Source organism: Blennius ocellaris, assembly GCF_963422515.1.
Source record: "Blennius ocellaris genome assembly, chromosome: 17".
Classification (NCBI taxonomy): Eukaryota; Metazoa; Chordata; class Actinopteri; order Blenniiformes; family Blenniidae; genus Blennius; species Blennius ocellaris.
In genome coordinates, this window is record NC_137666.1 from 8,820,442 (window position 1) to 8,834,121 (window position 13,680).

The 13,680-nt window shown below is 42.1% G+C and overlaps 1 protein-coding gene across 4 annotated transcripts in view; it reads left to right on the forward strand.

Moving 5' to 3' along the window:
* The window catches only part of sptb (spectrin, beta, erythrocytic), a 43,367-nt gene extending 29,726 nt beyond the window's left edge, over window positions 1-13,641 (forward strand). For 3 of the 4 annotated variants that reach the window (XM_080513180.1, XM_080513178.1, XM_080513179.1), the window contains 17 exons: window positions 264-353; window positions 684-974; window positions 1,273-1,403; window positions 1,660-1,864; window positions 2,059-2,282; window positions 2,589-2,739; window positions 3,917-4,161; window positions 5,116-5,254; window positions 5,628-5,712; window positions 7,287-7,483; window positions 7,619-7,701; window positions 8,668-8,731; window positions 8,850-9,100; window positions 10,207-10,380; window positions 10,619-10,661; window positions 10,973-11,178; window positions 13,166-13,641. In XM_080513180.1, the coding sequence (XP_080369306.1) occupies window positions 264-353; window positions 684-974; window positions 1,273-1,403; window positions 1,660-1,864; window positions 2,059-2,282; window positions 2,589-2,739; window positions 3,917-4,161; window positions 5,116-5,254; window positions 5,628-5,712; window positions 7,287-7,483; window positions 7,619-7,701; window positions 8,668-8,731; window positions 8,850-9,100; window positions 10,207-10,380; window positions 10,619-10,661; window positions 10,973-11,178; window positions 13,166-13,253 (2,667 nt within the window). In that variant the 3' untranslated portion in view covers window positions 13,254-13,641. Of the gene's footprint in view, window positions 1-263; window positions 354-683; window positions 975-1,272; window positions 1,404-1,659; window positions 1,865-2,058; window positions 2,283-2,588; window positions 2,740-3,916; window positions 4,162-5,115; window positions 5,255-5,627; window positions 5,713-7,286; window positions 7,484-7,618; window positions 7,702-8,667; window positions 8,732-8,849; window positions 9,101-10,206; window positions 10,381-10,618; window positions 10,662-10,972 lie in introns of all 4 variants that reach the window. The other variant, XM_080513181.1, reaches the window with a different exon arrangement.
* Window positions 13,642-13,680: the final 39 nt, after the last annotated feature.

The window sequence follows — 13,680 nt, forward strand, 5'->3', positions numbered from 1 at the left end:
CTCTTCACTTGAAACTGTATAAAAAATTTTAATCCATTATTGGTTTCAATACCTCTTGACTCAAGTAAAGGAGGGAGCTTAAGGACAGATTTAGTTTCTTTTTGAGACATTGGGGAGATTTTTGTCAAGAGGTACAAAATCAGTAGAACTCGGATGGCGACTCATACGGTCACATTTAAAAAAAATTCTTTAGTGTTTAGCAGCTTCTGCTTTCTGTCTTTGTTTTTATTATCAACCATTTCTTCTATTCATTTCTCCACCAGCTCTGGATTGAAGAGAGAATGCCTCTGGCAATGTCACAGGAACATGGGAACAATCTCCAAACTGTGCAGATGCTGTTGAAGAAAAACCAGGTGGGCATTTGAGTGCCATTGAGCCATTGTTGGAATAAAATCAATTCTGCAATGATGCAATAAAGTGCAACACAGATGAGAAAAATGTCTATGAGCTGGGTTTCTTGGGAGTCTCGTCCCAATATCAAGAGTCCAGCTCATGTACAAGTTAGCCTTATGTTGTTGTATGACAAGGAAAAGCTAGCAGTTGTGTCGTTGGTGTTATAATTTGATAAATGATCAAACTATATGGAATGGTTTCAGTGGCTCTTGGCCTGAACTTGAATTGTGAGAAATATATATTATCTTTGCAGCTATGAATTAACTGGCCGTCTCCTCTCTGTCTATCAGACGTTGCAGCGGGAGATCGAGGGCCACCAGCCTCGCATTGATGAGGTACTCGAGCGTGGAAGAAGGATGGCGTCTGCCGCCAGTGCAGAGAGCAGACCGGAGGCAGGGCGAATCGCTGACCAGCTGACGGAGCTGGAGGAGGCGTGGGCCCGGCTGCAGGATGAGATGAAGAGGCGCCGGGAGAGGCTGAATGGCTCCAACCAGGCCCAGCAATACTACAACGACGCGGACGAGGCCGAGGCCTGGATCGGGGAGCAGGAGCTGTACATGATCGCTGACGAAAAGGCCAAGGTGGGGGATCAGATGAAGCACCGGGGATTCACTCAGGGGGCAACCATCACAGATGCATAGCAATCTAATCTGATTGACTAAATCGAAATCAGGCAGCAAAAACAATGAGTGTCACTGCACGCATTAAGAAGATTCCATGGTTCTGTTCTGTTCTGTTAAGGTGACACACTTTTTTTAAGTGGCTCCCTCCATTGAGAGCTCATTTGGAATGTAGTCTACCACCTGTTTCTAACATATTGCCTGAGTTTACTTTGTGACTCCTGATTCTCCAATGCCCTCCATATGCCTGTGTCCTCAGGATGAACAAAGTGCCATGCTGGTGCTAAAACGCCACACGATCCTTAAGCAGGCAGTGGACGATCATGCCGACTCTATTCAGAAACTGGCTGACCGTGCCCAAAAGATGTTTGCGGAAGACCGTCCAGACGGGTTTGTGCTCCAATAATTTGATGTACAAACTGAAGAAAATTACATTTGAAGTCCTTTGGAAGATGCTAATACACTTATGTTGTCCCAGGCAGTCATGTTTTAAGGTGATAAGGATGACAGCCATGCAAAATGGGCATCTTAATCACAGGCCTCATCGAGAGTAAACTTCAATCTAATCACTCTGACCTGTTTCTTATTTTCATCATCTTCCATGCATTTGATTCCCTTTCATCTTTCCCTTTTACCTTCTCTGCAGTGAGGAGATCATCAGGCGACAGAGCCAAGTAGATAAGCAGTATGCAGGCCTGAAGGAGCTGGCAGACGATCGCAGGAAGAAGCTGGACCACACCTATCACCACTTTTTACTGAGCCGAGAGGTTCAGGATCTGGAGCAGTGGATCGCAGAAAGAGATTTGGTGGCTTCCTCTCAGGAGATGGGCCAGGACTTGGACCATGTTACGGTATTACACACAGGGATTCACAAAATCCAAGAGACTGAAAATTCTAAAAAGAATGAATAAAATGTGAACATTTATTATTCTGAGTGATGCAGAGTCATAATAGAGGTTATTAGATTAACACATAGCAATCAAAAATACTTTCTCACATTATGGCAGTACCAGTTTTCACAGGTCTATTTGTCTTTGACCTCCAGCTTCTGAGGGATAAATTCCGAGACTTTGCGCGAGACACCGGGATGCTCGGTCAGGAGCGAGTGGACATGGTCAACCAGGCGATAGATGAGCTAATCGAAGCCGGTCACAGCGAGGCCGCCACCATGGCAGAGTGGAAGGACAGCATCAATGACAGCTGGGCTGATCTGCTGGAGCTCATCGACACTCGTGCTCAGCTCCTCACCGCATCTTACGAACTGCTCAAGTAAGGAAAGCAGTATTGATGTTCCCGTCCATGTGCAGAAGGATGTCCAGTTATCTGTATCGACACCATTAAGATTTCATGTCTAATCCTATAATGCAACATAACGTGCCTGAGTAAGTGAAAGGGATATTGATGTCTCGAGTGCACACGGCTGTCACATGACTAATGACGTTAAAAGAGAAAACATCTGGACGCGAGGAATTCCACTTGACTGTGATATCTACTGTCGTAAGTCAGATGATGAATGTGTAAGTATAATGAACACAGAGCTGAACAGACTAAGAGATCGATCCCACTCTGTCTAAGGTACTTCGATGATGGGAAGGAGCTGGTGGCGCAGATCCACGAGAAGCAGAAAGAGCTGCCCGAGGATGTGGGTGAGGACTTCAGCAAAGCCGAATCCTTCCACAGAATGCACGCCGCCTTCGAAAGAGACATCAGTGCTCTCGGCAAACAGGTATAACACAAGGGATTATCTCTTTTTACTCCCCAGGAAACTTAGCAGGCAGTGGTGGTTGATGGTTGTGATCTAGAGGGGAGAGAGCAAGAGAGAGGGAGAGAGAGGGACAGAGTGGACAGCTGCACAAAGTTTTCTCTGAGGGTGAGACGAATTGCTAACAGCTTCATAAAAGACGGTCGTAAGTTTGTATCATCCTGATCCTCAACTGGAGTTGGAGGTGCATGATTGTGAATCATCAGTCCACTGACACATTCCAAGCAATGGAGAATGCATGTGAAATACACTGAGAATGAATTAGAACTGAATAAAAAGTCCTGCTGAACAAATCTAACTGAAATAAAGCACAACTATTTTTTAATATTGACATTGGAAATGAGATGCCATCATTAGCGATCCTGTGAGGCGCAGAGAAGTGGCAGGTATAAGCTGTTCACTTCTGATAGAATCACATAAAAGGCTACTTCACGCCATGAACAGGTCCGTCCTGCGACACAAAAATGCTCACTTCAGGTTGTCTCATGACAAGTCAATTAAAAAGATGTTGTGAAAATCACAGATGAAAACCACAGAGTCATGGATTGCCTGTTTAGTTAATCACAAAGACTCTAAATCTCTCCTCAGGAAGTGGCAGACAGTAAAACCAGTGATGAGAGTGAATATCTCAGCCCACATTCACGGTATCGCCATGAACAACTCCAAATATTGCAGTGTATCGGGCAGATGTGTGAAGCTGTTAACTAATCCCTCATCAACACATTGCAACAGATAAAGTCATGTCCGCCCCCAGACATAAATTAATAAATACTGCTTTAATTAAAATAAATTGGGAGCTTAAACATTAGCTAAACAAATTAATCTTGTATTCAGAATATTAAGTCCATGAAATTTTATGTGTTGCATAATTAGGGGACATGAGCCAAAGCCTCATTGCCTATAAACTGTATGAAATATTACTGTAGTAATGAAAAACATCAGTTTGACAGATGTAACCTATGTTGTATCTTGAGACCTTATGATGGATCTAATTACTATTCCCCTCAAGACATGTTCTCGGGTTGAAGAGAAATATGGCGCATTGAACAATATCTTGTATTTAATAGTCTACAATAACCGGTTGCCTCTGCTTGAGATATCTTGAAATCACATCTGGGATTCACGGTTTTCCGTCCTCCAGGTCCAACAGTTCCAGGAGACGGCTTCGAGGCTTCACGCCCAGTATGCAGGAGACAGAGCGGACGCCATCCAGAACACCGAGCGAGAGGTGGTGGAGGCCTGGAAGGGCCTGCTGGACGCCTGCGATGGCCGCAGGGCGCAGCTGGTGGACACAGCAGAGAAGTTCCGCTTCTTCACCATGATGCGAGACCTGATGGCCTGGATGGAGAGCATCATCCAGCAGATAGAGACCCAGGAGAAGCCCCGGTGAGCCTGCATAGAAAACAGGTCTAGTTGGCTGGAATACCAACATTGATTTCTTTTCCTTTTGAATGAGGCTGCTTCTCATTTTTTCCAAAGAGGAAACTGAGAAAGGTTAAAAAAAAAAACAACACACACACACACACACATAAAAAACAGAGCAGACACCTTGACCTGTGTAACGAAGTTTCACTTTTTATTTAGTCAAGTTTAGCAGTCAACAAAAATGAGGACATTGATCTTTTTGTGTGCACAAATGGTGAATTGAGGATCTTTAGCATCGAGCATCACTGAGACATTTTTAATAGACAAAAATTGGTTCAAATTAAATAAAGAAATGCAAATGGCTTGGACTAATTTTTTATAGAGGTTGGATTTAGACAGAAACCTTGGACTCATTCATTCCAGGAGTCAACACAGCAGGATTTTGTTTTTGCAGGTATTCTAAAAGACTTGATTAATAGTAAAAAATGTTGCCCTTTTTTAATGACTTATTTCAATTGGAGCTTGGGCATGAACAGAAAAATAAACAAATCCCTTTCAAATTTAAACAAACCTGAAATCTTGGACCTTGATCCTTATTGAAATTACATCGGTTTTGATAGTCAACCAAAAAAAATCCATTACTTCAGATGGATAAAAACAGATAGTGTGATGTGAAATACAAGCACGGCGTTGAATATTTAGATTCTCTTGTGTGTAACTTTAATATGCCATGTTCCAGATTCACCACCACATGCATGAAAACACGACTATAATTTGTGGTGCTATAGCTTGTCTCTCCTGGAGCGGTTTACCTCCCTAAAGATTTTCAGAGCATCGATAAGAGAGCGTTATATAAAGAAACCTTGTAAAGTTATGACTCTGGATATCTCTGCAGTTCCACCTCTTGCCAACAGAGGTAGATAAACTTCAGGAAGGACCTCTTATCACTTAATATCTCTCCCTGCTCTGCTTTAGAGATGTCTCATCGGTGGAGCTCCTGCAGAAGTACCACCAGGGGATCCGTTCTGAGATTGAGGCCCGGGGAGCCAAATTCACTGACTGCACAGAGCTGGGCAAGGCCCTGCTGACTCGCAAGCACCGAGACTCTGCTGAGGTGAGTGTTCGGCTGGAAAGACAGCTTCTTTTCATCCTCAGCTGGCCCTCAAATTGCTGCTTTCATTAGATTTAATTACTTTTCTGGGAGTGATTGTTCCTGTTTGGCACAATGGAACCAATTGGATTGCCACGAAAGAAAAAAAAAAGAAAAAAATCCACTCGTCTTACATTCATCGGGGAGTCTATAAAGCAAACACTAATTAGAAATGGAAAAGCCAAAAGAATTTAAATGAGCAATTGACCCCGGCCTGAATTTAACGTTTGGCTAATTACTTTACAATACTAATTCTTGGAGGATAATGGGCAGTCTTGGGGCCGAGTTGTTTAATAACGCCGATATGTAACTGTGACTGTCTAACTGCTTGTGTCAGATCAAAGAGAAGTTGGTGCAGCTGATGGAGAAAAGGAAAGAGATGATGTTCAAGTGGGACGACAGATGGGACTGGCTCAGGCTCTGTGAGTTAAACCACACTTACCTTTAAAACCTTACAGTCTTATTAAACACATATGCAAGCTCATGCAGTTTGTACAAACCTTTACACAGCAGTTCTCAGGCTTTCGGCCATCAAGGCGCCGCACAAAAATGTGCTTCACTTTGTGTAAAATGTCTTGACTTTTCCCATCGGAAATGTTCTTTTCTGCTTTTATTTTTGTAGACTAGATACACCAATAACTGGCTTAACAGAAAATCCTGAACCTGAAATTTATCCCGTAATCATGCAGCTACTGCTCCTGAAATGATAATAAGGACCCAAAATGAATTGATATGAATGCAATTCCATGTGCAGAACACTGCGTATGACAAAAAGCCACCAGATGTAGGAAGAGTAATTAAGATTGCTTAAATCTCAAGTTTCAAATATATTTTCACTCGTACATCAGAACGATGAAAGTCTCTGCTGTCCACAGAGAATTCCGACATTAAAATACCAGATGGGCAAGTGAACAAACAACTTGCAAAAAACCTATGTACATTATGTAATAGGTTGTGCTTGTTTAAGAAACATTCAAATCTAACTATTCTCAAAAACTACTCAAAGTATTCGTTACTTTTTAACCTCATTGAATTGCAACTGGCAATAGAAAGCATTCGATTCAATTTACCTGTACGAAATATCAACACACTTTCTTACATCTACACACTTTATTTGACAAACATTAAGCTTTTTTCGAGTTACACTCTGGCTGTTAGTTTTGCAAAGAAATGTAGATATGAAGGAGTAATTTTCACTGTCGAAAGAGTAAACTTATCAGTAATCAAAATACAGATTTGGACAATGGTAGCAATGTATTATTTAAATTTGAAGAAAAAAGTGTATTTCATGATGAAAATTGTACTTCGGAATAGGTAAAATTACATTTCGCTAAATGTCCAGCGCCCACAAAATAGTTTTTACTTACAGTAATGTGTTTGTAATTTTCCATGTGAATAATGTTACTAAAAGGATGAATAATGATTCTAAAAATCAAACCAGTCCTGTGTCTTACTTTGTTTTGTGTTTCCCAAACTCTTTATTAACCAAATTGTAGCTTCTGAAATTAAATTCCTCATCTTAATCAAGATACTATTAGAATTAACAGCCGTTGGGAGCCATAAGCAATGAAAAACACAATTATTCTTGTGCTATTTATGGTCTCATGCTGAAGCCTATTTTATATTTTAATTTAATTTCTTTTTCATCACACTCACAATACAGTTAGTAACAAAATTTGTGTTTTAGCAAACACTGATTTTCCATTGATCCTGATTCCTTACAATTTAGAAAAATCCGACTGGACAAAGGCATCCACTGTCCCCCCAAATTTCTCCTGTTGCTGCAACTCCTCCACTCTCTTTGGCGCCCCCCTCAGGGGAGTTTGAGAACTACTGCAGTAATGCTCTCCAAGCAAGGAGTTTTGTCTAATTTTCACTGATTCAAGATTACACTTTTCTGGAGGAACTGAGTTACATTTCCACGTTAATTCTTGGACTTTACAGCTAAAAAATATACCAAAATGAGATCAATCATAAAAGCTGTTCATGATTTCAGTGCTGGAGGTGTGCCAGTTTGCACGCGACGCCTCGGTGGCGGAGGCCTGGCTGGTCGCTCAGGAGCCCTACGTGACCAGTAAAGACTTGGGTCACACCGTGGACGAGGTGGAGAAACTCCTCAAGAGACACGAAGCCTTCGAGAAATCCACCGCGACGTGGGAGGAGCGCTTCTCCGCTTTGGAGCGGCTCACTACGGTGCGGTTTAAACCTTATCGCCGTCACAAATGATATGAACGACTTATCAATGCTGGAAAAACAAACAAAATGGGGAATGTTGATGTGTCACATATGAAGATGGGATCCTGAACAGAATTCCTCTCTGTGTTGCAGCTGGAGTTGTTGGACTTGAGGAACCAGCAACAGGAGTTGCAGGAGATCATGAAAGAAGAGCAACGCTCTGATAAAGACAGCAGGTACAAACACAGAAACACGCCGGCTTTCATGTTCACGCTGCATGTGCTGAAGCACGAGGTATTATTGGATAAGAATCACCATGAAAGGACACGTCCGGGGCGACTTTGTTTCTTTATTTTCGTCAACAAATCCCTTGAGATCAAAAAACTAACAACAAAGTGATCCTAAATACTTCCTGTGTATTCCTCTTTACCACTGAGATTCTCTGTTGTCTTGAAACGATTTCAACACAGCAGTGAGCCACACCACAACACTGGGGGCGGTTTTCTCTTCATAACAGACACTGTTGTCATACAAGAGTCTTTCTATTGTAAATGCTGTGTAAATAGTCCTGAGAAAGGATGCATTTGGTTATTAAAAAAAACAAAACAAAACCTACCTCGGCTAACAAACAATAGAAACGCCGCAGAAAATAGCAACGCAATCAAGGCGATACCAACCTAGCATCAAAACAATAGTTTGTAAATTACCAAGGAGGTAAAAAGCTGGACCACATCGACATCCTCGAGCATTTCCTCCATGGAATTGATGCACAGGATAATGTTATTCTTGCACACTACAGTACATCTTTTTCTTGAGCCTCTTCAAGTGAAACACGAGGTTTTGGTAGCCGCTGTGACCTCTGAGAGAGGAAAGCTACTATTTTCCTTCAGTGTTCATTTATTATGAGTAATTAATGCAGCTGGAATTTTACTGGCTCGCGTGGGATCACAATCGCGGAGCAGCGGTTCTATTTTAAGTACGAGCAGACCAACTTGAAGAGTGGAAGTACTTGGGCTGTTAGTTGTTGGGGATAATTTAATTCATGTTTGGTTTTGATCTTTGCAGGAGAATATATCGATAATCTTATCCTCTAAACTTTTGAGTCACTTGAAGTCTTTCCCTCCATCACCTATGCATTTTTTTCCACCTGGCTGCTTTTTAAAAGTTATTGTTCAGACCCCATGCTGCTGTCTTTCCTCCAGGAGAGAAGACACAGGCTTTGTAGAGGAATCCTCGCAGCTCTACACTATTGAGGAACAGACTCTGGTGAGTAACTCCACTCACTCCACTCCCGTCCTCTGGACTTTCCCTCGCTGTCACCTCTGTTCCAGCATATTGATTTGTTCTCTGCTCTCGCTCTCTCTCGCTCTCTCTTTCTCTCCAGTCTGGTGTCGCCGAGCCCAGCTCAGGTCAGCTGGAGGGGACGGCCGGTGACTCCACAGTGCCCGTCGTGTCGGAGATGAGGGGGAGCGCCTCTCTGGACCTGGAGCCCTCTGTCTCTGTAGCGACCTCCAAAGAACCGGAGCGGGCCGCCACCATGCCGCTGGAGCCCCTCAGAGCTCAGACGGTGCTGCAGGAGGGAGTGCTGGGACGCAAACTGGATGTTGATGGCTCCGGAAAGAAAGCCTCAAATAGGTAGAGGACAGAGGAGAATATTGTGTTTTGGTTCTTTGGAGAATCTCCTGCAGCACAAAAAAACTTCTTGCATTGCTTCATTGATCACAGCCTGCATTCGTTTTAGTGTGTAAATCAGTCTGCATCTAAACAGCATTACAAATTCATGAATACAAATTCATCTCCTTTGTCATAGATCAGAATAGCTGGAGTAAGTTACAAGTCATCTAATTTATGTGAATAATTTACAGCAATTAAAAAGGGGAACCGACGGCTGCCTGGATCAACAGCAGGGGAAATACAATTGTGTTAAAACTGCAAAAACATTTCTTAGATGTATAATCACCACGCAATTAAAGATTTGAACTGAACTGAAATTATACTGCCTTACTTGAGGAGACACCATTGAGCCGTCAGCGGCTCAGTGGTGAGACATTTTTTAATATGTTTAATAGAAATTTGCTCTCATAATCTCTCCCTTCTAATCAAAACACCTCTTCCATCTCTTTTTATTCCTCTGTGCATTTACTTTTAATTTGAAAATGACAATCAGAACAACAACAGAAAAGAACGTTTTAAGTTACAACTCTAATAATTTCAGTAGTTAGTTTGAAACATGTACATTGTTTTTTGTAATCCTTGCTTTTTTTGTGTTTAAACCATTTAAAATAAGAAATGAAATAAATTGGCAAACTAAATTCAAATGTAATGTTTCCCATAAAATATGCACACATATTTGGAAAACTTGCCTGAAAATCATTAAGATTGACTTCCCAAAGTCAAGTTTTTGTTTGCTTCCTCTTCATTAATTCAATTAGGTGAATTTGGCAAACCAGGCGTTTGTATGTTTTATTTGCTCTCCACCAGCCCACTGCAGGACTGGATTAGAACATTTGGCTGAGCTCCTCTTGATTGGAAAAAGACTATTTATAGTTATTACAGCGCCTCAACTGCTCCTCTTCTTTTTAATTCCTTCATTTAAAAATGTAATTTAACTGGAGTGGTGCTGCTGCTTTGGCTCTTGTAATTGGGATTAAATTAAATAGATTTTTGCATTACTGCTAGAAGTCTCTCTGAAATGTTAAAGTCGTGTTTTTCCTTCCCCTCTCATCCCTCGCCGCTCTCAGGTCGTGGAACAACTTGTATTGTGTGCTGAAGCCGGGGCAGCTCTCGGCCTTTAAGGACGCCAAAAGCTTTGGGCACGGCGTGACGTTTCACGGCGAGGACCCGCTGAACCTCGGCAACGCCAGCTGGGAGATCCTCACCAACTACAAGAAGAAGAAGCACGTCGCAAAACTTCGGTGAGACTCACCTTCAAATTTGTCTGAAACGTAGACGAGAAAATGAAGAGTATAATAAAACGCCATGAGGGGTAGCGCCATATAAAGTTAATTGTGTGGGTTTGGACAACATATGGCTGTTTTTCTTTTAAAGGTTTCGGACAGGTGTGAAATAAATTGGAAAACATTTATTGAGGGAAACGTGTGTTTCCAGCTTCGCTTGTTAATTCTGACTCCACTTTCAATTTCCCTCTCACAGTCTCGGAGACGGCAGTGAATATTTGTTCCAGTGTAAAGACGAGGTGAGTTGAAACGGATCCCACTGGTCAAAAAGGCACCAGATTAAATCATCTCTGACCTTAGTGAAGGTGCAGCTGCAGGGTGGAAAGCTGCACGCAGACACATACATATTTACATTTGATTTCCAAAGGTACGTCAGATTAACAGTTTGTAGAGAGGAAAAAAAAACAAACAAACAAAAAAAAACAACAACTAAACAAAGCGATTGAAGTCTTCACTCACTCAAACAGCACGAGACAAAAAGGTCTTCCCCTTTGTGAACCGCTGCTCGGTGTGTGTGTGTGTGTGCGTGTGTGTGTGTGTGTGCTTCCAGGAGGAGCTGCAGCGTTGGAGCCGAGCCATGGAGAAGGCCGTGCAGCCCCCGGCAGCGGAGGAGGCGTCGGGGCCCTCTGGGGCCAAAGCCCACAGCCTGCCCCCTCCCTCCTCCTCCTCCTCCTCCGCCGCCGCCGCCGCCCTCCCCGAGCCCGTCGCTGCCAAGAAAGACAAGGAGAAGAAGTTTAGCCGCTTTGCCAAGAAGAAGTGAGAGAGATGGGGAAAGCCACTGGGAGGAGGGGTTGCCTTGACAACCCGGATAGAGAGAAAGTAGTATTTGTGTACAATCAATCAGAGCGAGCTTTTAAATCACTCGATTTTCTTTTTTTTTATATATATATATATATTATTTTGTGAGAGTTTAACAGACGTATTGTAGTTTAGGTTAAAGCCATCACTCTTTTGCCTGTATTTAAGCCCTATGATTACAAAGGTCCACCTTTTTCCTTTCTTTGTGTTCTTTTCATCAAATGCCAAATTCAAAGCGTCATATTAAAGCACAGGAATGCTCCTTTAACACTCAACCAAAGAATGTTCGTAAAACTTTTCCTTTTTCTTATTTTTGCTGCGAGTTTTGTTTTTCGTGAGGCATGCTTCGATATCGCCATGTACAATACGGAAGGTGACTCGAAGAGTACCGAGCGGTACTTTCGTCAATCTGCCTTAGAAAATGGTTGGGAACTGTAATACTGTGCCGTTTGAATTTGGAGCGCTAGATGCTACTCATAACACCGGGGTGAATTTAATGAGCTTCGAAAAGCTTTGTAAAACGCTGCGTGAAGGCTTGGGGGATGAGTAAATGGTGGTGCAGTGCTGTACAGTGCACACACACAAATACGCACAGTCATATATACACACACACAAACACACACACTCACACTCCAAGTGTAATTACATATGCAAACTAAATGCTCTATGCACTGTGAAGGGTTCGACATGCGACACCTCAATCATCTGAACTGTGGCAGTACTTCTCTGTGAACTTGAACTATAGTCGACACTTGTGTACTAAACTCTTAATTTCATATCTATTCATTACCATATATACATATACAGTATATAGATATATAGATATATATCTCTACAGATGCATGAGGTATGTTTTAGTTTGATATGGTGCTATTGTGATCTTTTTTGAAACATCAAGCGAGACCTGCCTGATTCGTGTTAGAATATGTATGTGTGTCAGAGGGGTGTTTCATAAAGCTGTGCCAGAGAAGCAGGATGGGGTTTTTTTTGGTTTGGTTTGGTTTTGTTTTGTTTTAAAACAGGATTGAATGTGGAAAAATAGAAAGTGCAGTTTGCAGCCACACAAGACACAGGTCCACTACTTAAAATGCAGAAATAAGCACACGTACTCTTATAAACAAAGTAACCTTTCAGTATTGCATCTCTACGGTAGAGTGAGATGGAGAAAAGAAAGCGTTAGCCTACAAAATAAATATGACTCATTGGATTTCAGTCCCAGGTAGTTATGAGGCAAAACGCACTAAAAGAAAAACAATTACATATTTTACATCAGACAGGAACTCGGGAGTGAAAGAGCTTCAGACCGGTTGTGAGTTGGGCTTAAGTGACCTTTGAGGAGTGTATAAAGACAATAAAAGTGCTTGTATGAGGCAGTTTTCCCCTCAACACTGTAGAAATCAGGACCACAGCAAGATTGCAGTAAGTCGAGCCCCTTCTCACGATTGTTTTATGTGGAACCGGTGGTTCCAGAGTTAGTTATTATTCATTCTCTACTCCTGCCTTGTTAAAATAAGCCGAATTTAACTCTTTATAAAACACCCTTCTGGTCTCACGAACTCGATTTCGGGGGCAACAGTTTAGCAAACCCATAATTAAACCAAGACTTCTCATTTACAAAATAAAAAAACAGTATATTGGAAACTGCAGCCATTAAGGAGTTGGGACGAGCTGAGGGTCAGATGGAACCTGATTGCTTTTTCAAATCCACACAAAAGGACCAGTGGTCTCCACCTGAAGCCATACAGAAACATCAGGGAGCCGGGGGAAAGCGTCTCGAATGAACGAATGATGAATGTAAGGGAAGAAATCATTTTGATCTCAAAATCATAACAAAGAGAGGCATTATCATTTATACATACAGGGTATATAATATAGAGTCTGTACAGTATAGCACTGTATTTATAGGTCCTTTATCACCCGGATGGTATCTCTCTCTCTCTCACAGTCTCCCACTGCCGCCTTGCCTTGTACTGTGGACTCAGTCCCTGTCCTACGATCCAACTCAAGTGACCTCGTCGAAGGACCGTTCATAGTTTTCTACAAATGTAGCCCGGTGGTGATCGCTGTGACAAACAGTCTGAACACACGCCAACACGTCAAAAAGGTGTTCGTGGCGTGAAGGTCATCCACTGAACGCTACGAGTACTTTGTCAGCCACACGCGCACCTTTGAAATGTGTTTTTGAGAGACTTGCATCACATGTATTCGGTCTTGTTCCTGTTGGTCACCATACTTAAAAAAAATGTGACACCTTCACTCACTCTGTTTATTCCGCCACTACGTACCGACCCGCCTTGTTCTGTTTCACTGGTTTTTAATCTGCATTTTGTACTCTCTCGCTATGTAAAATATTCCAAAAAAAAACAATGTTGACAGGAAACATCAAATATGTTTTAAGAGAATAAAGTTTCAAATTTACTTCTGGAACTAAAGTGGGGTTTATTATTTAAACGTGTTTTT